General features: G+C 40.0%; 2 protein-coding genes across 2 annotated transcripts; both read right to left on the minus strand.

Moving 5' to 3' along the window:
• Positions 1 to 36: 36 nt before the first annotated feature.
• gba1 (glucosylceramidase beta 1) lies at positions 37 to 5,427 on the minus strand. The gene is made up of 12 exons (XM_078252850.1): positions 5,263 to 5,427; positions 5,005 to 5,082; positions 4,687 to 4,878; positions 4,461 to 4,607; positions 3,833 to 3,966; positions 3,576 to 3,748; positions 3,021 to 3,110; positions 2,788 to 2,935; positions 1,577 to 1,801; positions 999 to 1,162; positions 764 to 880; positions 37 to 691 (listed from the first exon to the last, which is right to left on the minus strand). Exons 2-12 carry the CDS (start codon positions 5,075 to 5,077, stop codon positions 586 to 588), a joined length of 1,569 nt encoding a protein of 522 aa, XP_078108976.1. The 5' UTR covers positions 5,078 to 5,082; positions 5,263 to 5,427; the 3' UTR covers positions 37 to 585.
• Positions 5,428 to 8,575: 3,148 nt separating this feature from the next.
• dap3 (death associated protein 3) lies at positions 8,576 to 14,997 on the minus strand. Its single transcript, XM_078252852.1, has 13 exons — positions 14,862 to 14,997; positions 14,597 to 14,638; positions 14,031 to 14,144; positions 13,802 to 13,903; positions 13,563 to 13,671; positions 13,371 to 13,463; positions 13,152 to 13,282; positions 12,460 to 12,540; positions 10,302 to 10,466; positions 10,135 to 10,194; positions 9,953 to 10,042; positions 8,891 to 9,008; positions 8,576 to 8,794 (listed from the first exon to the last, which is right to left on the minus strand). The coding sequence occupies exons 2-13, from the start codon at positions 14,633 to 14,635 to the stop codon at positions 8,709 to 8,711; spliced, it is 1,188 nt and encodes a 395-aa protein (XP_078108978.1). The 5' UTR covers positions 14,636 to 14,638; positions 14,862 to 14,997; the 3' UTR covers positions 8,576 to 8,708.
• Positions 14,998 to 16,619: the final 1,622 nt, after the last annotated feature.

Genomic DNA, 16,619 nt, shown 5'->3' on the forward strand with positions numbered 1-16,619 from the left:
ATTCTCTCTGCACCCAAAGACACTCAAAACATGGAATATTTTGAAACAAAATGCACTTTATTTCAAATTAAATAGCAACAGCAGAAGGCATTTTAATTTCTGTACATTTATATGATTTCTTGATAAGATGTTGTGAGGACACTTTCATCATTAGTGGGAAATCAAGGCACCAGTTACGCTTCAGTACAGGTCATTCTGGTGAACTGATACATTCATTACTTCCAGGTACCATTCCTGATAGGAATCAGTGCATAAAAAAAGCATTTTAGGCTTTTGAATGAAAATCAAATGAGGTAATTTTTCGTTTGCTGAGGTTAACAAAATACATAAAGTGACCAAAAATAAAACAAAGTGACCACTTAAATCACTAAAGCTGTGCATAAAAGCACGGAATTTAAAAATAAATGAATCTTGCACCGGTTATTAGAAAATGTGCATCCGAGTGGCTCAATACCAACAAAGCACTCAAAGTAACCACTTTGGTAATGAGAAGGTTCCAACAGGAAACAGTTACTTTTTGTGGCATTTTGGAATGTGCATAGAAAAATTGTTGATGGTGGAACAAATGTGAACTTGTATTAATGATCAGTGTGCGTTCCAAGCAAGTGTGAGCAATGAACGAGCCGGTGCAGTGGAGGAGATGTAGCCCACAGCGGGATGCCATACCTCAAACTGGATCACTGATGATGACCTACAAAACACAAACTCACGATGTAGTAGAATACATTTCCTGTCATTTGCACAAAAAACACATTTCACGTACCTGTTGAGTATGATGAGCACTACTGAGCCATCTGGTCTGATGAAGGCAGAGTATTCCAGGTCTGTTTCCCGACTGGCGGTCACACCCATTCTCTGAGACCCTTCCCACAGGAACTTGCTGTGGAAAAGGGTGATTTGTGTGGATTTCATTAGACTGCCTCCATATAATGATGGAACAGGTAAAAAAAAAAAAAAGAACAGTGTGGACAAAGATCATGTGAGAGCCAGTTTGCTACCTGAAGTGGGCCATGCTGTAGAAGTTTGGCTGCTTGTAGAAGACATCATGCTGCGCATCCACTATAACAGGGCTGTCCACAAAGTTTTTAACCCAGTTTGGCCCACCAGTCTGGTCCAACACCAGATTCCAGTCAGTCCATCCCACCACATAATGATTTAAGTCCTGCCATGGAGAAAACACCCACAGTTTGGTATCTAGTCTGTGCTTTGTAACTTTGTAGTAAGAGGGGTTGTTTTGTTTAAATGAATCCACTGGACCGGTGCCTGGTGTTTTGTGTAATGTCACAAGGACAGCACATCTACATAAACAACTCCCTCCTGATTCTTAAGATGTCTAGAGTCTGAATGGTCCAATTTCATTTGAGAGTGAAGAAAGAAGAAACAAAACACCAGTTCTAGCTTGCTTTGATGGCCTGCAGGCAATTTCTGAATAGTGTGTGCAGCAGAGTGCAACTTGTAAACCTGCACTGCAGCATCGAGGGAGGTGATTCACCTTTCACAAACAGCTCAGAGCTTGTCAAATCTCACATGTGTCACAGTGGATCTGACTGAACAAGCCTCATGCAAAATAACGTACCTCTATAATATCATGTGCGTACTGTTCAGCCCTGTTCCAGCTACCCAGCTTCACCCCTCTGTCTAGTGGGCTCCAGCCAGAGCAGGCCTCTGTGCCAAACAGGTAATACTCTGGGTAGAGATGATGGGTGACTCCCAGGCTTATCTCTGCTGGGACAAGGCTGTCCATGTACCAGTGAACTGCAACGCCATGAATGTACCTTCCTGCATGAATGTCATTTAGGACCTGGAGGGAGAAGGGGGAAAGAAAAAAAATCAGGTACTGAAAAGTAATAAAAAGCATTGCTGAAGTTTCTTCAACAAAAAAGGCCTCGTACGGTATTAAAAAGTAATTTACTAATAGTCTTGTAGATTGTGGGCGCAGGAGGCTGTTCTGTTCAGCTCCATCAGACCTGTAGCAAACACTGTCACTACTGCTAGTTACAGTAGACAGGGAACTCATGGGGCAAGTGTTAATTTTAGCAAAAACCTAAATTAACTTAAATTGTCATTTTGGCTTATCTGGGTCTAAGCTGCGTTAATGTAATGGATTATAACATCGGAAAGTATTGGTATACACTGCTGGTAAATACTGCATTAACCTAAATATAATAATACATAATTCTAGGCCATTATCGCCCCTACTGGTTTTCCATCATACTCTCATCTTTTGAAACCAGTAATAAATTGCATTCTATGTGGTAATAAAAAGTCTTAAAAATTCTTTAATTAAACTTGGTGAACCAGAGCCTTGTTTAATCTCCGTCATGTCTGTCCCTGGAGTGGTTTGGGAGCTTCTTTATGAAAAACAAAAACCTCTCTCGGCTACTATACAAAACACACTCCTTTCTTCCAGTTGATTCCAATCTGATACATTAGTAATGTTACACTCTTTCCTCCAGAGGATAAAGATGTGAGACTGGAAGATATAAAAAGTCCTTTATTCCTGCACCTGCTTCACTACAGAGTAAATGGCAGCTAACTACACTTATTTTAGCTTCCCCCCAGCATATAAATCTATCTCCTTCATTGTGTTGAATGCAGCTTGTATTGAATCATACATTATATCTTAAGTTATCACGTTAAGATCTTTTAGTATTGGTCAATCTATTTTCTTTTCATATACTGATTTATGTTGAAATTCCTCATTTCTTGCCTGCACCACCAGAGAAGTCTTAGGTATAACAAAGTTTACCATGACTTTAGCCACTATATCTCTGTCCTTGGACTCACCACTTTAGCCCAGTGAGGCAGCAGCAGGCGGCTGTCATCCAGTATAAGGACGTGTGTGCGTGGGTGTGAAGAAGCGTGCAGGGCAGGGCCCAGGTCCAGAGCCACCCAGTCCCTCTGTTCCTCAGGAGTGAAGCCAAGAGCCTGGAAACTGCAATCAGATACTTCTCAGTCTGTTGTGAAATTTAGGAGCCACGATGATGGTTTATTCTTTGTAATATAATGTGAGAAGAGACCTGTAGTTTGTCATCTGTCCTGCAGAGGGCTCATTCCCTGTGGTCAAAGCCCAGAAGGTCAAGTTATATTTAGCATATTCCTCAAGGAACCTGAGAGAAAAGAAAAAAATATTTATTTGACATGGCATTAAGGCAGTGGTCTTTAATGTTTTTTAAGCCAAGGACCCCTTAACTCAGACAGACGGATCAGGGATTCCCTACTACATATATTGTATAAAAATGAAGTTGAATATTAAACTGTGCCTAAAATAACGTGTGGGTGGCCTAAAGCCTTTTTACATAGCTTTTTAATACATACACTACTAAGCTAATAAAATAAAAAATATTTGGCATGATTTTATAAATCATGTTTTAAGGTTAAGCATACATGTGGCAGAGTGAATACTTAGGATTAACTGTATCTGTGGATGGCTAACTAAGAGACAAAACATTATACAAATTAATATACATTATACCATAATTTGGCAGCCCCCCTGCAGTAACTCTGAAGACCCCCTAGGGTTCCCGGACCCCCTGTTGAAGATCTCTGCATTAAGGTAAAGCCCCAAATGTCACCTGATATAGTACTGAGCCCAGGTTTTGTGCTCCTTGCCCCCAGGCTGGCCCTTCAGGGAGCCCTTTCCTATGAGAGCACCGTTAGTTTTCATCCAGGCGGGGGCGCTCCAGGCGCTGGCCAGCAGAGACAGGGGGCGAGGAGACAAGGCCTGAGCACGCTGCAGGAGAGGGATCTAAGAGGAAGAAAAGGAGGAGGAGGAGAGATTAGAGTTATGGAGTGATGGACATGTGTATGTCTCAGAGGAGGAGAGAGAGACCTTCATGTTGATGTCCTCGGGGGCCAGTGTGAAATTGTCCAGGTTGTAGTCTCCAGGTGTGTCAGCATACGTGTACAGACGGGTGGAGAAGTCACAGCTGGCCATGGGGACACGCACCACGCTGTAGCCAATACCTGCCACAGACACAGCATCAATAACGAATGAGGCTGAGCGATGATTCAATATCATCATTTGGCGACCTTTTTTATGAGATTCTATATGCGTTTCCTTTTTGCTATGTGCGCATAATAATCCATAAAAACAGTTGATCACAAAATGTATCTATATTTGTGTACTGCTATTGTGTTATTTTTCTTTACGCATTTCTGTTGTCCAAATTATTCTTATCCTTATGCACGACATGGATGCTGATGATGATTCTGTCATTGGGGGAAAGAAACTAACCTACACATATAGACACCTCTCACAGCACGCGTTATTTTATTTTTCAATATGTTGAAGCAGGACAACCGTTGCTATTTGAAAAACACTAGTTGCTGTGTTTTTACATGTAAAATACACAAATATTCACGTATTCCTGGAATTTATGGTCATTATGCTTTTCCGAGCCATTGCCCTACTATTGCACAGTGGGCTTTTATCGAATGGTTCCTTTTACTGAGTGTACCTTCAGGGGAAAAGTACTGTCGCAGCAGCTGGTCCTGTGCACCAGCAGAAAGAGACAGGATGTTAACAGCTGCTGCGTCTGTCATAGCTCCACCGAATCCCTTAATCTTTTGGTACTTCTGGTAGGGAACGATGGTCAACCTGAGCCCTGAAAGAGACGCATAAAGAGATGCGAGAGATGCTCCAGCGTCACAGACACCCCAGCAGAAGCCCACATCATCACTTACCTGCGCCAGTGCTGTTCACCTGGACCTGACCCCGGCCTGCCTCCAGTCTGTTGCCGGCCATGCTAGTCAGGTAGGAGGAGTACTGGCCCAGTGGGGGCAAGGTGACTGATCCAACACTGTCACAGTAGGTTGAATTACACTCACACACCACTGAGTCATGGCCAAAGTTTCTGGCAACACATGTATTGCTTCCTGGAAGGAGAAGAAGTCATAGAAACATGTTTTTCTGTCTGTATTGGTGAACAGAAGCTATGTATGATTAACTTCACATGCAAGAGTACACAAACATTGGGACAATGGCAACCTGTGTTGTGTTACCTGTAGAGAGGGTCAATTCAGCTGTGAGGAAAACAAGGGCCAAAAGAACAGATGATGGCAATAACACCGCCATTTTATCTAGAAACAAAGAAGTATAGAAATTAAGCTACAGAGTTCAAATTCGATGAAACACGGGTTGAATCAGTCAGGCAGCACTGTAAAATACAAGTTAACAAAGACCCAACTGCTCCATTCATTTAGCTAACACACACATTTATCTGTACATGTCATTCAGAGCACTTAAGAAGATTCTCTCACCTCAGAGGATCCTGATACAAACTCTGGCATGTCCCGCGGGTTCATTTAAAAATATTCACACTCCACCGTCACCTTAACTTTGTCCAATCTGCCATACCAGCGTCTCCTCCTAGGGCCACTTTGTTTGTTTTGGCGATCCGACTTTTGGCCAGTCATGTGATTTTGAAAAACTATCACGTGAACAGTGCAATAATCTGGATCGCAGCCAGGTGGTGCTGCGCCATAAATCTAAAACAATAAAGGAACTGCCTTTTATGTTTTCAATCTACGGATTTTACAGGTCCCAGGGTGCACTCAGAGCTTGGTAACACAGCTTTCTCTTTTTATGCACCCTAGGTATAAAATGAGCTGCAAATTATCATTAGCTTAAAAGTACTCCCTTCTTTGAACACATTTAAAAGTATGTGACAAGCTGCCCTGAAGGAAACATGTTGCTGTTTCGCATAATCCTTGACTTGATTGGAACGCGTTATGGATGTCGCTGCTGGTATGGCCTCTGACTCTCTTCTTGTACTATGGTATGTGTTGTAACGTGATTTAAAAAAAAATGTTTTATGTGAAACTGCTTGTGCTGCTGTCTGCAGGACTCCCTGGGGGAAGAGATCTAGCTCAGAGGGACCATCCAGGCAACATAAAGGATGAATAAATAAACTAAAACATGGCACCTCTCAAATATGGGTTTAAAACAAAGAAGTTCTTTACAGTGGATTTGAACTGATGTACAATAATTCATTTCATTTATTATACAGGAAAATATAAGAGCAACAATTAAGTTACAATAAATGGGCCTAACTCAGTTTAAAAACTGGTTTACAGCAGGTTCCTGTTCTGCAGCAATATAGAACAATGAACACAATTTCGGCACATTTATACAGGACATTATTATTGACTAAACAGATGCAAACAAATAAAACATTAAATACAGAAAAACAAGACTAAAAACAATACATGGACAATCAGTGTGTGCAAGTATGACTACCAAGAAGTTTATATGACTTTTTGAAATATGTGATGGATGATAGTGTTCAAATGTGATGGGGAATGTCATTCCAAATTTTAGTGTAAATATAGAAAAAGGATTTCTGACCGTAGTTGTTTTTGTATGGGGGAACTGGAATGAGTGCGAAACTGATCTAGTGGTCTCATATTGTGTGTCGGAAGAAGAACTGTAAGTGCTGGTAAAGAGCTATTTTGAATCTGAAAATAAAATGCAATAGCATGGCTGTTTACGTAGTTCTGGTAAGTCAAAGCATTTGTGCGTGTGAGCGCACTGCAATGATGAGACCACTTTGGAAGATTACTGTGGATCTTAAGTGCTCGGTAGTATAGTCGTGCTATTGGTCCAGTAATGTCCTTAGTGGTAAGAGACCAGATTGGGAGACAGTAGGACATTGTTGAAAACACAATGGCATGTAAGTAGGTTTCAGAAACTGAAAAGGAAAGATATGATCTAATCTTGTTATACACACGTTTCTGATTCAACTTGTGTGTTCCCGATATGTAAGGTGTGAATCAAGTAGCACACCAAGGTAGTTGTAGGTCTTTGTGACAACAAGATCTTGGTTTGCAAAAGTAATAAAATCAGTAAAAGAAAGACTTTTTCTGGGTGAATGAAAATACATACATTTAGTTTTCTTTACATTGATGGTCAGATGGTTCTTTTTCAACCAATCATGTAAGAGGTGATCAGATGATAGTTTGGAATTTATGACATTAGGATTTGAATCAGAGAGAAAAATCACAGTATCATTAGCGTACAGTAAGCACTTTGAGTGTTTACACACTCGAGGGAAATCATTAATGTATAAAAGAAAAAGTAAGGGTCCAAGAATGCTGCCTTGTGGAACGCCCGTGTCACAAACTAAAGGTTGGGATATGACATGATTAATTTTGACTGTCTGCAACCTGTTCGTCAAATAAGAAGAGAGCATTTCTATCACAGATGGAGACAGTTCAAATGAGTGAAGTTTGTTTAGCAAAATCTGGTGGTTCACTGTATCGAAGGCTTTACGAAAATCAATAAAAATAGCTCCAGTGATGTGACCTTTGTTGTTCAGTGAAGAGTAGTAACGACGACATGGTTGATCTCTTAGCACGAAAACCATGTTGACAGTCACTGAGCCAGTTATTAGTTTCAAGGTAAGAACTTAGCTGGTTATGCAAGACTTTTTTCCAGCAACTTAGACATTGCTGGAAGTATTGCAATAGGTCTGTAATTTGAAACAAGAGTGTGATCATCAGATTTAAAAATTGGGGTTTTCCAGTCAGTAGGAATGATAGAAAGCCTGATGCAAAGATTGGTTAAATGCAGAAAGAGAGGTATGAGGCTATCAGCATGAGTCTTTAAAAATAAGGTGTTTAAACCATAAATATCACGGGCATGAGAATTTTTTAGCAGATGTAATATTTGTATCACCTCGTTCTGTGAGATCTCAGAAAATGAGAACTGATCAGATGTTGAGGAGAGAACAGGTGAGGACAAGGAGGGAATGGCAAAATTCATAGCCATAACATAAGCATAGCCAATTCTTTAACAGATGATACAAAATAATCATTAAAAGCACTTGCAATCTTTTCTGAATCTGAGATAAGAGTACCCCGTAGGGAAATTTGAATATTAACATTCTTTTTCTTCTCATTTTCACCGGTGATGACCTTAAGGGTCTGCCATAATGTCTTTGGGTTGTTAGCAGATTGGGTAATTTGCTGTTGGAAGTAGACCGCCTTAGCCTTACGCAGTTCCAAAGTACATTTATTTCTAATTTGTATAAAAATGATTTTTACTCTCAGGTGTTCGACTTAACCTATACAATTTAAGAAGAGAGGCCTTCAATTTAAGGAGTTGAAATATTTCATAATTTATCCAAGGTAATTTACTTTTCCTTGGTCGAACCTTGCTGACAGTGGTAAATTTATTCTGTATTTTCTGTAATTTAGTATGAAATTGCATTAGAATTTGTTCAGGATCTTCTAATGACAGCTCATCACTCCAATCAGTAGCACTAAAATTAGCATTGAATTGTAGCATTGATATCGCCCAGAATTACAAGCTCCTTTGATGTAACAGATTTAATAATGTCAGAAAGCTGAGATAGATAAGAACTTTCACTGACATTAGGGGGCTTGTAGGTGACAATAATAGTAATTGCATGTTGAGGTGTAAAATGTACGATCAGTTTTAATGTTTCAGTTTCAAATTTTGATATTAAGTGTTCATGTTTCCAACTCACATAGAAGGCCACTCCGCCGCCGGTCTTGCTAATGTGGTCTTTACGATACAATTCATAATTATCTAAATCACAAACGACACAAGTTCTGTTTTTACTTTAATGTTTTATTATGAAAGTAACACACATGCATCATAATTTACAGACATTTGTATATTTATGTATTTCAAGGACAATGATATTTGTATGTGTGTGTGAGATTTGTGTCTTCTTCTAACTTCATAGGAAGGCACAAATTCTGTCCAACATTGATGGATTTCTGTTGCTTAAAAAGATGAGTTCTTTCTTTCCTTCCTCTGTTCGACCTGACGAGGGAAAAATAATAATTTTAAGTTACTAAAACAGTATCGCTTGAATGACTTTCTTTTAAAAAGAAAAGCATCCACAGTGTCATCACTCACTTTGTGGATGCTGCAGCCACTGGCGGTCCATAAAGTAGAGGTAACAGCTCTCAAACTCCTTCTCGCTGTAGTTGGGCACCGACACCGGGATGAACGGGTCCATGCTGTCAAACCCCCTCTGATGAGCAAAACACAGACAGGAAGTCAACATGCTGCACATCAAACCTGTCTTTAAACAGCATGTTCCAATATCACAAACATGATAAACACCATTTAGATTAAATTACTAGCTCAAATATTAATTGCAAAATACAGACATGCATATCCTCATATCTAATGCAACAAAGGCCATGTTATAATATTCAAACAAATAGAGATATTCATAATTGTATAATTTAAATGCACAGAGAGAAGTTATGTGTAATAATGCATATTTTAATATATAGTTTTTAAGTGGTTTTAATGGTCAGTGGTCCAAAACAGAAGTCTAAATGATTACCATTTACAATTACAACATAAAAACAAATAAATATTTGAGACAAGAATTTTATATGTGCCTACTTTTAGTTTTACAGTTCAATTGTTGTCCAGCATAAATGGAAGAGGTCGATGACAATGATGATTTACTGGTCAATTAGGAAATTGATCTAATGACATGCAGACATTGGATAAATACGACCGCTATAAATAATATTACAGCCCACTGCAACAACGCAACCACTGGTATAACACTGCAAACGGGTACAGCTTTAACGTAGAACGAAATGAACAAGGTAGATGGGATGGTGACAGTACTGACATTTGAGGATTCAATGATAATTAGGTTTCTGTTTAGCAACGCTTCGTTGACAAATGTCACAAGTAATCTGTACACTGGCAATACAGCTGTTTTGTTGCTCAAAGACAACAAAAGGTTGAGATTCTTGCCACAAAGCAACAGCAAATTATGTCTTGTGTTTGTCAATTTACTTAAATCTGAAAAAACAACTTCTGCACATTGAGTCCTGAGGATGGGAGTGATGCAGTCTCGAGGCCAGGTTTGCAAGATCAAAGTGAGAAAAGAGAAGGAAATACTAATCACAAGGGCTACAGATTATAAAGTACAATAAAATGATCTCTGACCTCTCCCAGCAGCTCTTGAGGCAAGTAGGCAGATTTTGAAGTGTAGAGAGACCCCGTCTGAGACAGAGTGGTTATGATGGCGCCTCCAGTCTGAAACAAAGAGTAAATGTTAATGGTAAGAAAAACTGAAATATAACATTCTCATGCAACTGTGGTCATCGCCTTTAGTGCGTTCTTCTCACCCAGTTGTTCGTCATCAGCTTCTTCAGGTTATAAACCAAAGTGAGCTCCTCCGGATCCACCTGATAACAGTGAGAAAGAGAGACACCTAAGACGTCTTATCAGTGGAAACTGAAAGAAGCATAAAGACAAATATGAGGCGTGACATGATTGTGAATTGTTTCCTCACAGCACTCTTATCCTCCTTCTTGATGGTGGATCTTCCCCACAGGGCGTTAACACCATCCACAGCCACGGCCAGGCGGAAGTCGGACTCTGGCTGCCCACTCTGCAGCCTCAGCTCCTTCATCACCGCCCCCACCACATCACTGCTGCTCTTCACACGAGATATACCCTATGGCAAAAGAAACACCATCAGATGCCTGATGACAGTCTTATGAAGGGAAATTATAAGCAATTAAAGGTCATCTCCATCAATTTTATACATCCAGGTCCATTTACAGGTCTTGTGAAAATAGCTGTGTGTGTGTGTGTGTGTGTGTGTGTATATATATATATATATATATATATATATATATATATATATATATATATATATATATAATGCACCCAAATCACCAACTGAACTGTAGGCGGTGGAGTTGCATTGTGGGTAGTTTATATTGACGACCGTTCATTTAAGGGATAGTTCCCGTGCTGCCAGATGTCCCTCACTTTCCGTTTTCTTTGAGTTAACTTTAAACTCCGATTGGATCGAGCAACATTAACTGGAACCTCTGAGTAACGTTACAGGCTGAAAATGGCAACTTTTAATGAAATTTGGATCATGCAACCATGCAGGCCTGCTTGGTTCGTTCGGGGAATGATTGTAAAGATTTACAAAGAATATATTTACTCTCTAACTGGCACGTTTTGGGACCGATTGGTGGGGATTTGCTATGAACAAAATACACACAGCGATACACTGGTAAGAGCAAATTACAGTATGTTTAACCATGTATGTAGCTAATTTATATAGCTCATGTTACTGTATTGTGTGAACAGGTAACTTCATTTAATATTGTATGTGGCGTTTTCTTGTGTGTGGTGCAAATGTTCCACCAAAACAAGTTCCCTTCCCGAGAACATTTTGAAGAGCCACGCTCACTGCGTCCAGAGCTTAGCGCCGCCCAAGACGATTGCAATTGGTTTAAATAAATGCCAATAGACCAGAGCACGTTTTTCTCCTATCCAGGAATGTTGTGTGGAAGGGCCAGAGCTTCCTCCCCAGCGCTGTGGAGAAACATCTGGCAATGCGAGACTAAATTCTGGGTAAGGTAGTTGCCAAGTTTAGATATGTGAAGTAAAAGAAGACAATATCTCTGGTTCTGCTGCTTCGATTTAAAATAGTAACAACACATAACTTTGTGGGTCAAAATCTGAGCAACTAAGTGTCAGAGCAAACAGTAATTTCATGCCCCATTTCTTTAGTATTAAGCCTATAAACATCCAACAGTTCAATGCAGATTCCCTTTAGCAGGAGGTTTGTCTAATAATGTGCTGTCAGAAGGCTGGCTATTAATATCAGATCTAATTACAGCGTACAACAAGCTCACAGTAACACCAGTGGTGACCACAATTAGTTTGTGAATAGGGCAGCACTATGTCTCAGCAGTTTCCTTATTATGGAGCAAATGATACAGAGCAAGATGACCGATTGGAAGAGGTAAAAAATGTACAGGCTGAACATAAATCTACTGCTTTTTTCCGCCTTTGTCAGTAAGTGTAGTACAAAAATCCATCCCCGTGCTCAATTAGTAAGTAAGTAAATAAAGTTTATTTGTATAGCACCTTTCACAGATAAAAATCACGAAGTGCTTCACAATAAAATGCAATACAACACAAGAAGTCACAATACAAGCAAATTGAAATACAAATAGAAAACAACAAACAGCCATAAAAGCCCCTCGACTAAGTAAAAGCCTGCTTGAACAGCAGCGTCTTCAGCTGCTTTTTAAAAGATTCGACAGAATCCACACAACGTAGCGGGAGAGGCAAGTCATTCCACAGCCTAAGAGCCACTGCTTGGAATGACCGATCCCCTCTAGTTTTAAAATTAGTGCGGGGAACCACTAATAGCATCTGAGCTAATGATCTCAGACTACGGGTGGGGGTATGTAGCTGTATCAAATCAGAGATGTATGTTCAGTTCATTGGTTCACTGATCACCACTAAGCAAAGACAAGGTGAAAGATGAAACTTTAATGATCCCCTGTGGGGAAATCGGTAGCGCAGAAAAATTAATGAGTAGGGAACAGATGGAAAATACAACAAAATGATGAAAATGTCTCAGAGGGCGAGATAAACCACATCTCCAATGAACACAAATGAAAGGTGAGAAAACTCACCTGATCCACCAGCTCTCCTAGTGGACTTCCCTCCTCAGTGAACTCTCTCTTTGTCCACACATAGCGCTGCTTTGTCTTTATCTGGGAAAGGAACAGTACAGTTTCATTGACCATGTTTATATGGGCCTGGTCCTCATTTTAATTCATGCACCAGGTGTCCAGTGTTTTTTCACACAAAGCTAAAAACGCTCCACTGGGAGCTCCGTGCCCTGGCGCCACAAAGGAAAGCCAAACACAGCTCATCTACACACTGCCACACAAAGGTGACACAGAGCTGGTTTAAAATAGCAAATTATCCCTTTAGGATGCTCCATCCTCAATACAGTACATTAAAATGTATCCCTCAAATAATACATTTCAAACCATATCATGCTGTTATATTGCTATTGCACCATACCAATACACTGTGCTTGATGGTAAATTCAGGTGGTGTCATGAAGCAGTTTAATTGCTCCATGTATATCAGCATGTGACCTAAACCGCTGTGAAGATGCAGTCAAGGCCCATTTATGGTCTATAAATGCCTACATGCTTGTTAATAATGTGAAACATTTTGTAATACTCCACGAGCCTTCATTTTGACTATGTGTACTCAAGAGCCATAAAATTCATATTGAAAAATTGCAGCCCATAAAATGATGTCGTTTGACGACTGATGTTTAAAAAAAGGCACGCTGCGGAAAAATCCTTACCTTTGAAAGGAAGTGCTCATTGGTTATTCTGAAGTTGCGTAACCATTCAGTGGCTTGTAACGGCTGATCAAAGCGAGAGGTGTTATAAGATGAGGGCAGCAGCTCTTTACAGTTTTTCACCCAGAGGTGAGCTGCAATATAAAAAAAACAGAAGAAGTTCACGTTCTGTACAGTGGTAACAGTCAGCCACTTGGTGTGTGTGATTTGTGTTTATTTCACCATCAGGAACATGCAGCACCAGCCATCCTTGTGTGTAGCAGAAGTGGACTGTGTGACAGAGAGACATTGTCTTCCCGCTGCCCTTCAACCCATCTGAACAACATGATAAGGTTAACAACATGTTTATTCAGAAGCATCAAGAGAAGAACAGTGTGTTTGACTGTGAGTGTGAGCATGTGTTTTGAAGGATACAGAATAAATATCGCAGAGAAGGCTTGCTGTAGTCGGTTTTCTTCAGGTAAGATATGACCTCTAGAGCTGGCTGCCTCACCATCATACAGGCTTCGTTAAACGTCTTCACCTAAAAACCATACATGACAATTTGTCTACATGGTACATTTTACCAAGAAAATAGATCAAGTCACAAAATGTTATCTTTGTGCTAGTATGTTTAAAATAATGTGCATGAAGTCATTGACAAAAGCACATACCTGTTGTTGATAGCGCCAAGGGAGGCTGTGAGGGAACAGAGTGCGGATGTGTGCAGAGGGCAGGGTGTAATACTGTCCGATATATTTCTCTGACTGACATGCCTGGAAAGAGACAAACAGTGAGCTCACCAGCTGAAATCATACACATGTATAGACACTTCTGCTGCACCTAGGCACCTGTGCCGTGTTGTATGACGACATTTGCACTGGTTAAGTCAGATTTGCTTACTGGATCATTCTCCTGTGCTCTGAAAACTGAGAAGGGCTCAGGTTCTGACTCCACAGCCACAGCCTCCTGCTGCTGCCCACATCCACTGGTATGAAGGGACCTTACATGTGTTACCTGCAAAAGTTTAATAGAGTGAATACTTGTATTCAAGTGTTTATATACTTCCAAAGGTTCCTAGCCCACATTGGCTTACAATACAGTATTTATAATACATACAGAGGCAAAATAAAGCTTTTACAGGATAGGATTTACCCTAATATTGCGCTGAACAGAACATCACACAGGTGATGCTTTCTGTCCTCTGGGACTGAATGAAAGCAGCGAGTGTCAGCACCTAAGGTCCAACTATATAAGCTATCATACTCATGAATAGTTATTTGAACAACCTCAGTAATTCATGTTTGTGTAAGTTTACTGGTAGGCATGTAAATTAACCTACTGCCAATGCCCACATACTGCAAATGTTGGGACCATGTGATGCACACACAAAAAAAAAAGAAAAGAAAGAATCTTTTTTATATACTGTCCAGGTAATGTATCTGCAGCTTCTCCAACAGTGATCTTACCGTTTGCCGCAGTCTGAAGGACAGTCTGTGGAGCGCCATGATCTAAAACATAGACGACATGAATTTAAGTTATATTTCAGAAGTCGCAAGTGCCAATGAAGCAAGTAACGTTAGCTGATGTGTAAAAACACATCCGTGTCTCTGTGTAACCTTGCGTACACAATTAGCTAACAGCTAGCTGTGGTCCCCAGCAGGCACGTAGCTAATGTAACGTTACATGCAATATTAGCAATGCGGAGCTATTTGAGCGAAGTAAGCCGTTTACCTGCGATTCAGTTCATTAAATATTCAGTGACGATAGTTTCGCTTAAGATCATCTACTGACAAATGTCCCCTAAGTAGTTAATGTGAAGTCAATGTGCCAGTGCTGTCATGGACACCGCCATCATGCAGCTTTGAACAGGAAGTGACGTAACGCCATCACAATTCTTTTTAGCCAATGAGACGGCGCGAGCCAGGCGACAACAACTGAAGAAAATGGAGTTTGTCAGACTTTGACACATTTCACCTGTAATAATAATGAATGCAGTTAGACGTTAGACAGCTGTAAACACACTGTGCATGTGTCCCATCCCATACATAATTGTTAGTGTTTAGAGCAGGCCAGTGCTCTTCTAAAGCAATACAATTACTCTTGACATGATTCATGGGAGATTTTACCCACTTTTGTATAGCCTATTTTAAACCAATTACAGTATTTTCAATTAGGCCTATATAATCTCAGTTAACCAACAGATCTGTAGTGGCTCTAGGGAAATTGAAATACAAGTTGCAAGCCCTGATGAAAAACAAACCTGCATAAATGTATTTGTAGGCCTACTTACATAATTCTCAGAGCTGCTTTACAACACAAACTCTGTTTTATATTTAAAAAAAAGTTAATAGCCTGATTTTGTTCCTCATTTTCATGTCCCATATTGTTCAATATGTCATAGGCTACTCCATGTTCCACATCCAGCTTTTAGCTACTAACTAATCACTCCACTGTACGTACATACTTGCTTTCAATCCGCTTTTTTCTATTTTCTTAAGCCTCAATTTGCTCATTATAATGTTTCTATTTGAAAATTACTTTTTCTACATTTTATTAATTGCATTCTGCACATTTTATGCAGATGGTAACATATATGCATTTCACTTTTCCTCATCAAACTACCCAATTGTTTTTTAATATAACATTAACCAGAAATCGAAACAATACAGCCACATGGAAATAATGAGATGTATATCCATGTTGGATTAACAAACAGTCAAAGAGGGTAATTGCCCCAGAGCCTCAGATCCCTATGGCCCTCCAAAAGGCCCAGGTTCACTGTATGTCAGTTGTTTATGTAATTTGATTAATTGCAACTTAGTTTTGGAAAATGCATCACTAAAGTATAATATCAACTTGACCTTAATTATTTTAGTTTAAACTGTGCTTAAGAAAGAAAGGCTCTGCACGCTACAGTCTTCTTGACTTTCATCACAGCATAAAGCTTGACTTTTTTGTAACTCAGTGTGAAGAGCCTTTCTTTCTTAAGGTATAATGTGTTTTTGGCATTGTGTCACAAAAGTATAGTACACTGTGCTCCCATGGTTCATGTTGTTTGATCAAAATACCTCAAACTGATTTACAAAATGAAAACCTTGGTCCAGTACCAGTACCTCCAATGCTGGAGAACAAGGGTCTCTGTGTACACTGTACTTGATGGCAACTCATAGTTGACAGGGTGTATACACACAAAGAACAAGAAGTGGGAAGTGAGGGTTTGGGGTGAGCCATAGGGGCCCAAAAAATGTTCCTTGGGGCCCCCTAAAGAGTTGATGGGGCCATGTGTCTAGGCAAAGACGGACTACCAAGTGGGCAACAGCCCCTGTCGCCCTGGCCCCAGATTCAATATGTATCATTTGTAGTAATTTAATTAATTACTAATTTGTTCTTCGAATTTTGGAATATGCACCACTGCAGCACCCTTATGACAAGGCATGCATCATTACCTCATCCTGAGGCTCTGTCTTGTAGAGACCCTAAAATCTAGTT

Source organism: Sander vitreus, chromosome 6 (assembly GCF_031162955.1).
Source record: "Sander vitreus isolate 19-12246 chromosome 6, sanVit1, whole genome shotgun sequence".
NCBI classification, from domain to species: Eukaryota; Metazoa; Chordata; class Actinopteri; order Perciformes; family Percidae; genus Sander; species Sander vitreus.

What these genes read in the sequence shown, in the direction of transcription:
- gba1 (XM_078252850.1), bottom strand. Translation starts at nt 5,077, where the DNA reads ATGGCGGTGTTATTGCCATCATCTGTTCTTTTGGCCCTTGTTTTCCTC. An exon ending in TGAATTGACCCTCTCTACAG is followed by an intron (nt 4,879 to 5,004) that starts GTAACACAACAC and finishes TTCTCCTTCCAG; the next exon opens with GAAGCAATACATGTGTTGCC. An exon ending in GGACAGATGACAAACTACAG is followed by an intron (nt 2,936 to 3,020) that starts GTCTCTTCTCAC and finishes ATCTGATTGCAG; the next exon opens with TTTCCAGGCTCTTGGCTTCA.
- dap3 (XM_078252852.1), bottom strand. Translation starts at nt 14,635, where the DNA reads ATGGCGCTCCACAGACTGTCCTTCAGACTGCGGCAAACG. An exon ending in ATGAGCACTTCCTTTCAAAG is followed by an intron (nt 12,541 to 13,151) that starts GTAAGGATTTTT and finishes TTCCTTTCCCAG; the next exon opens with ATAAAGACAAAGCAGCGCTA. An exon ending in TAGGAGAGCTGGTGGATCAG is followed by an intron (nt 10,467 to 12,459) that starts GTGAGTTTTCTC and finishes CTTTTGCCATAG; the next exon opens with GGTATATCTCGTGTGAAGAG.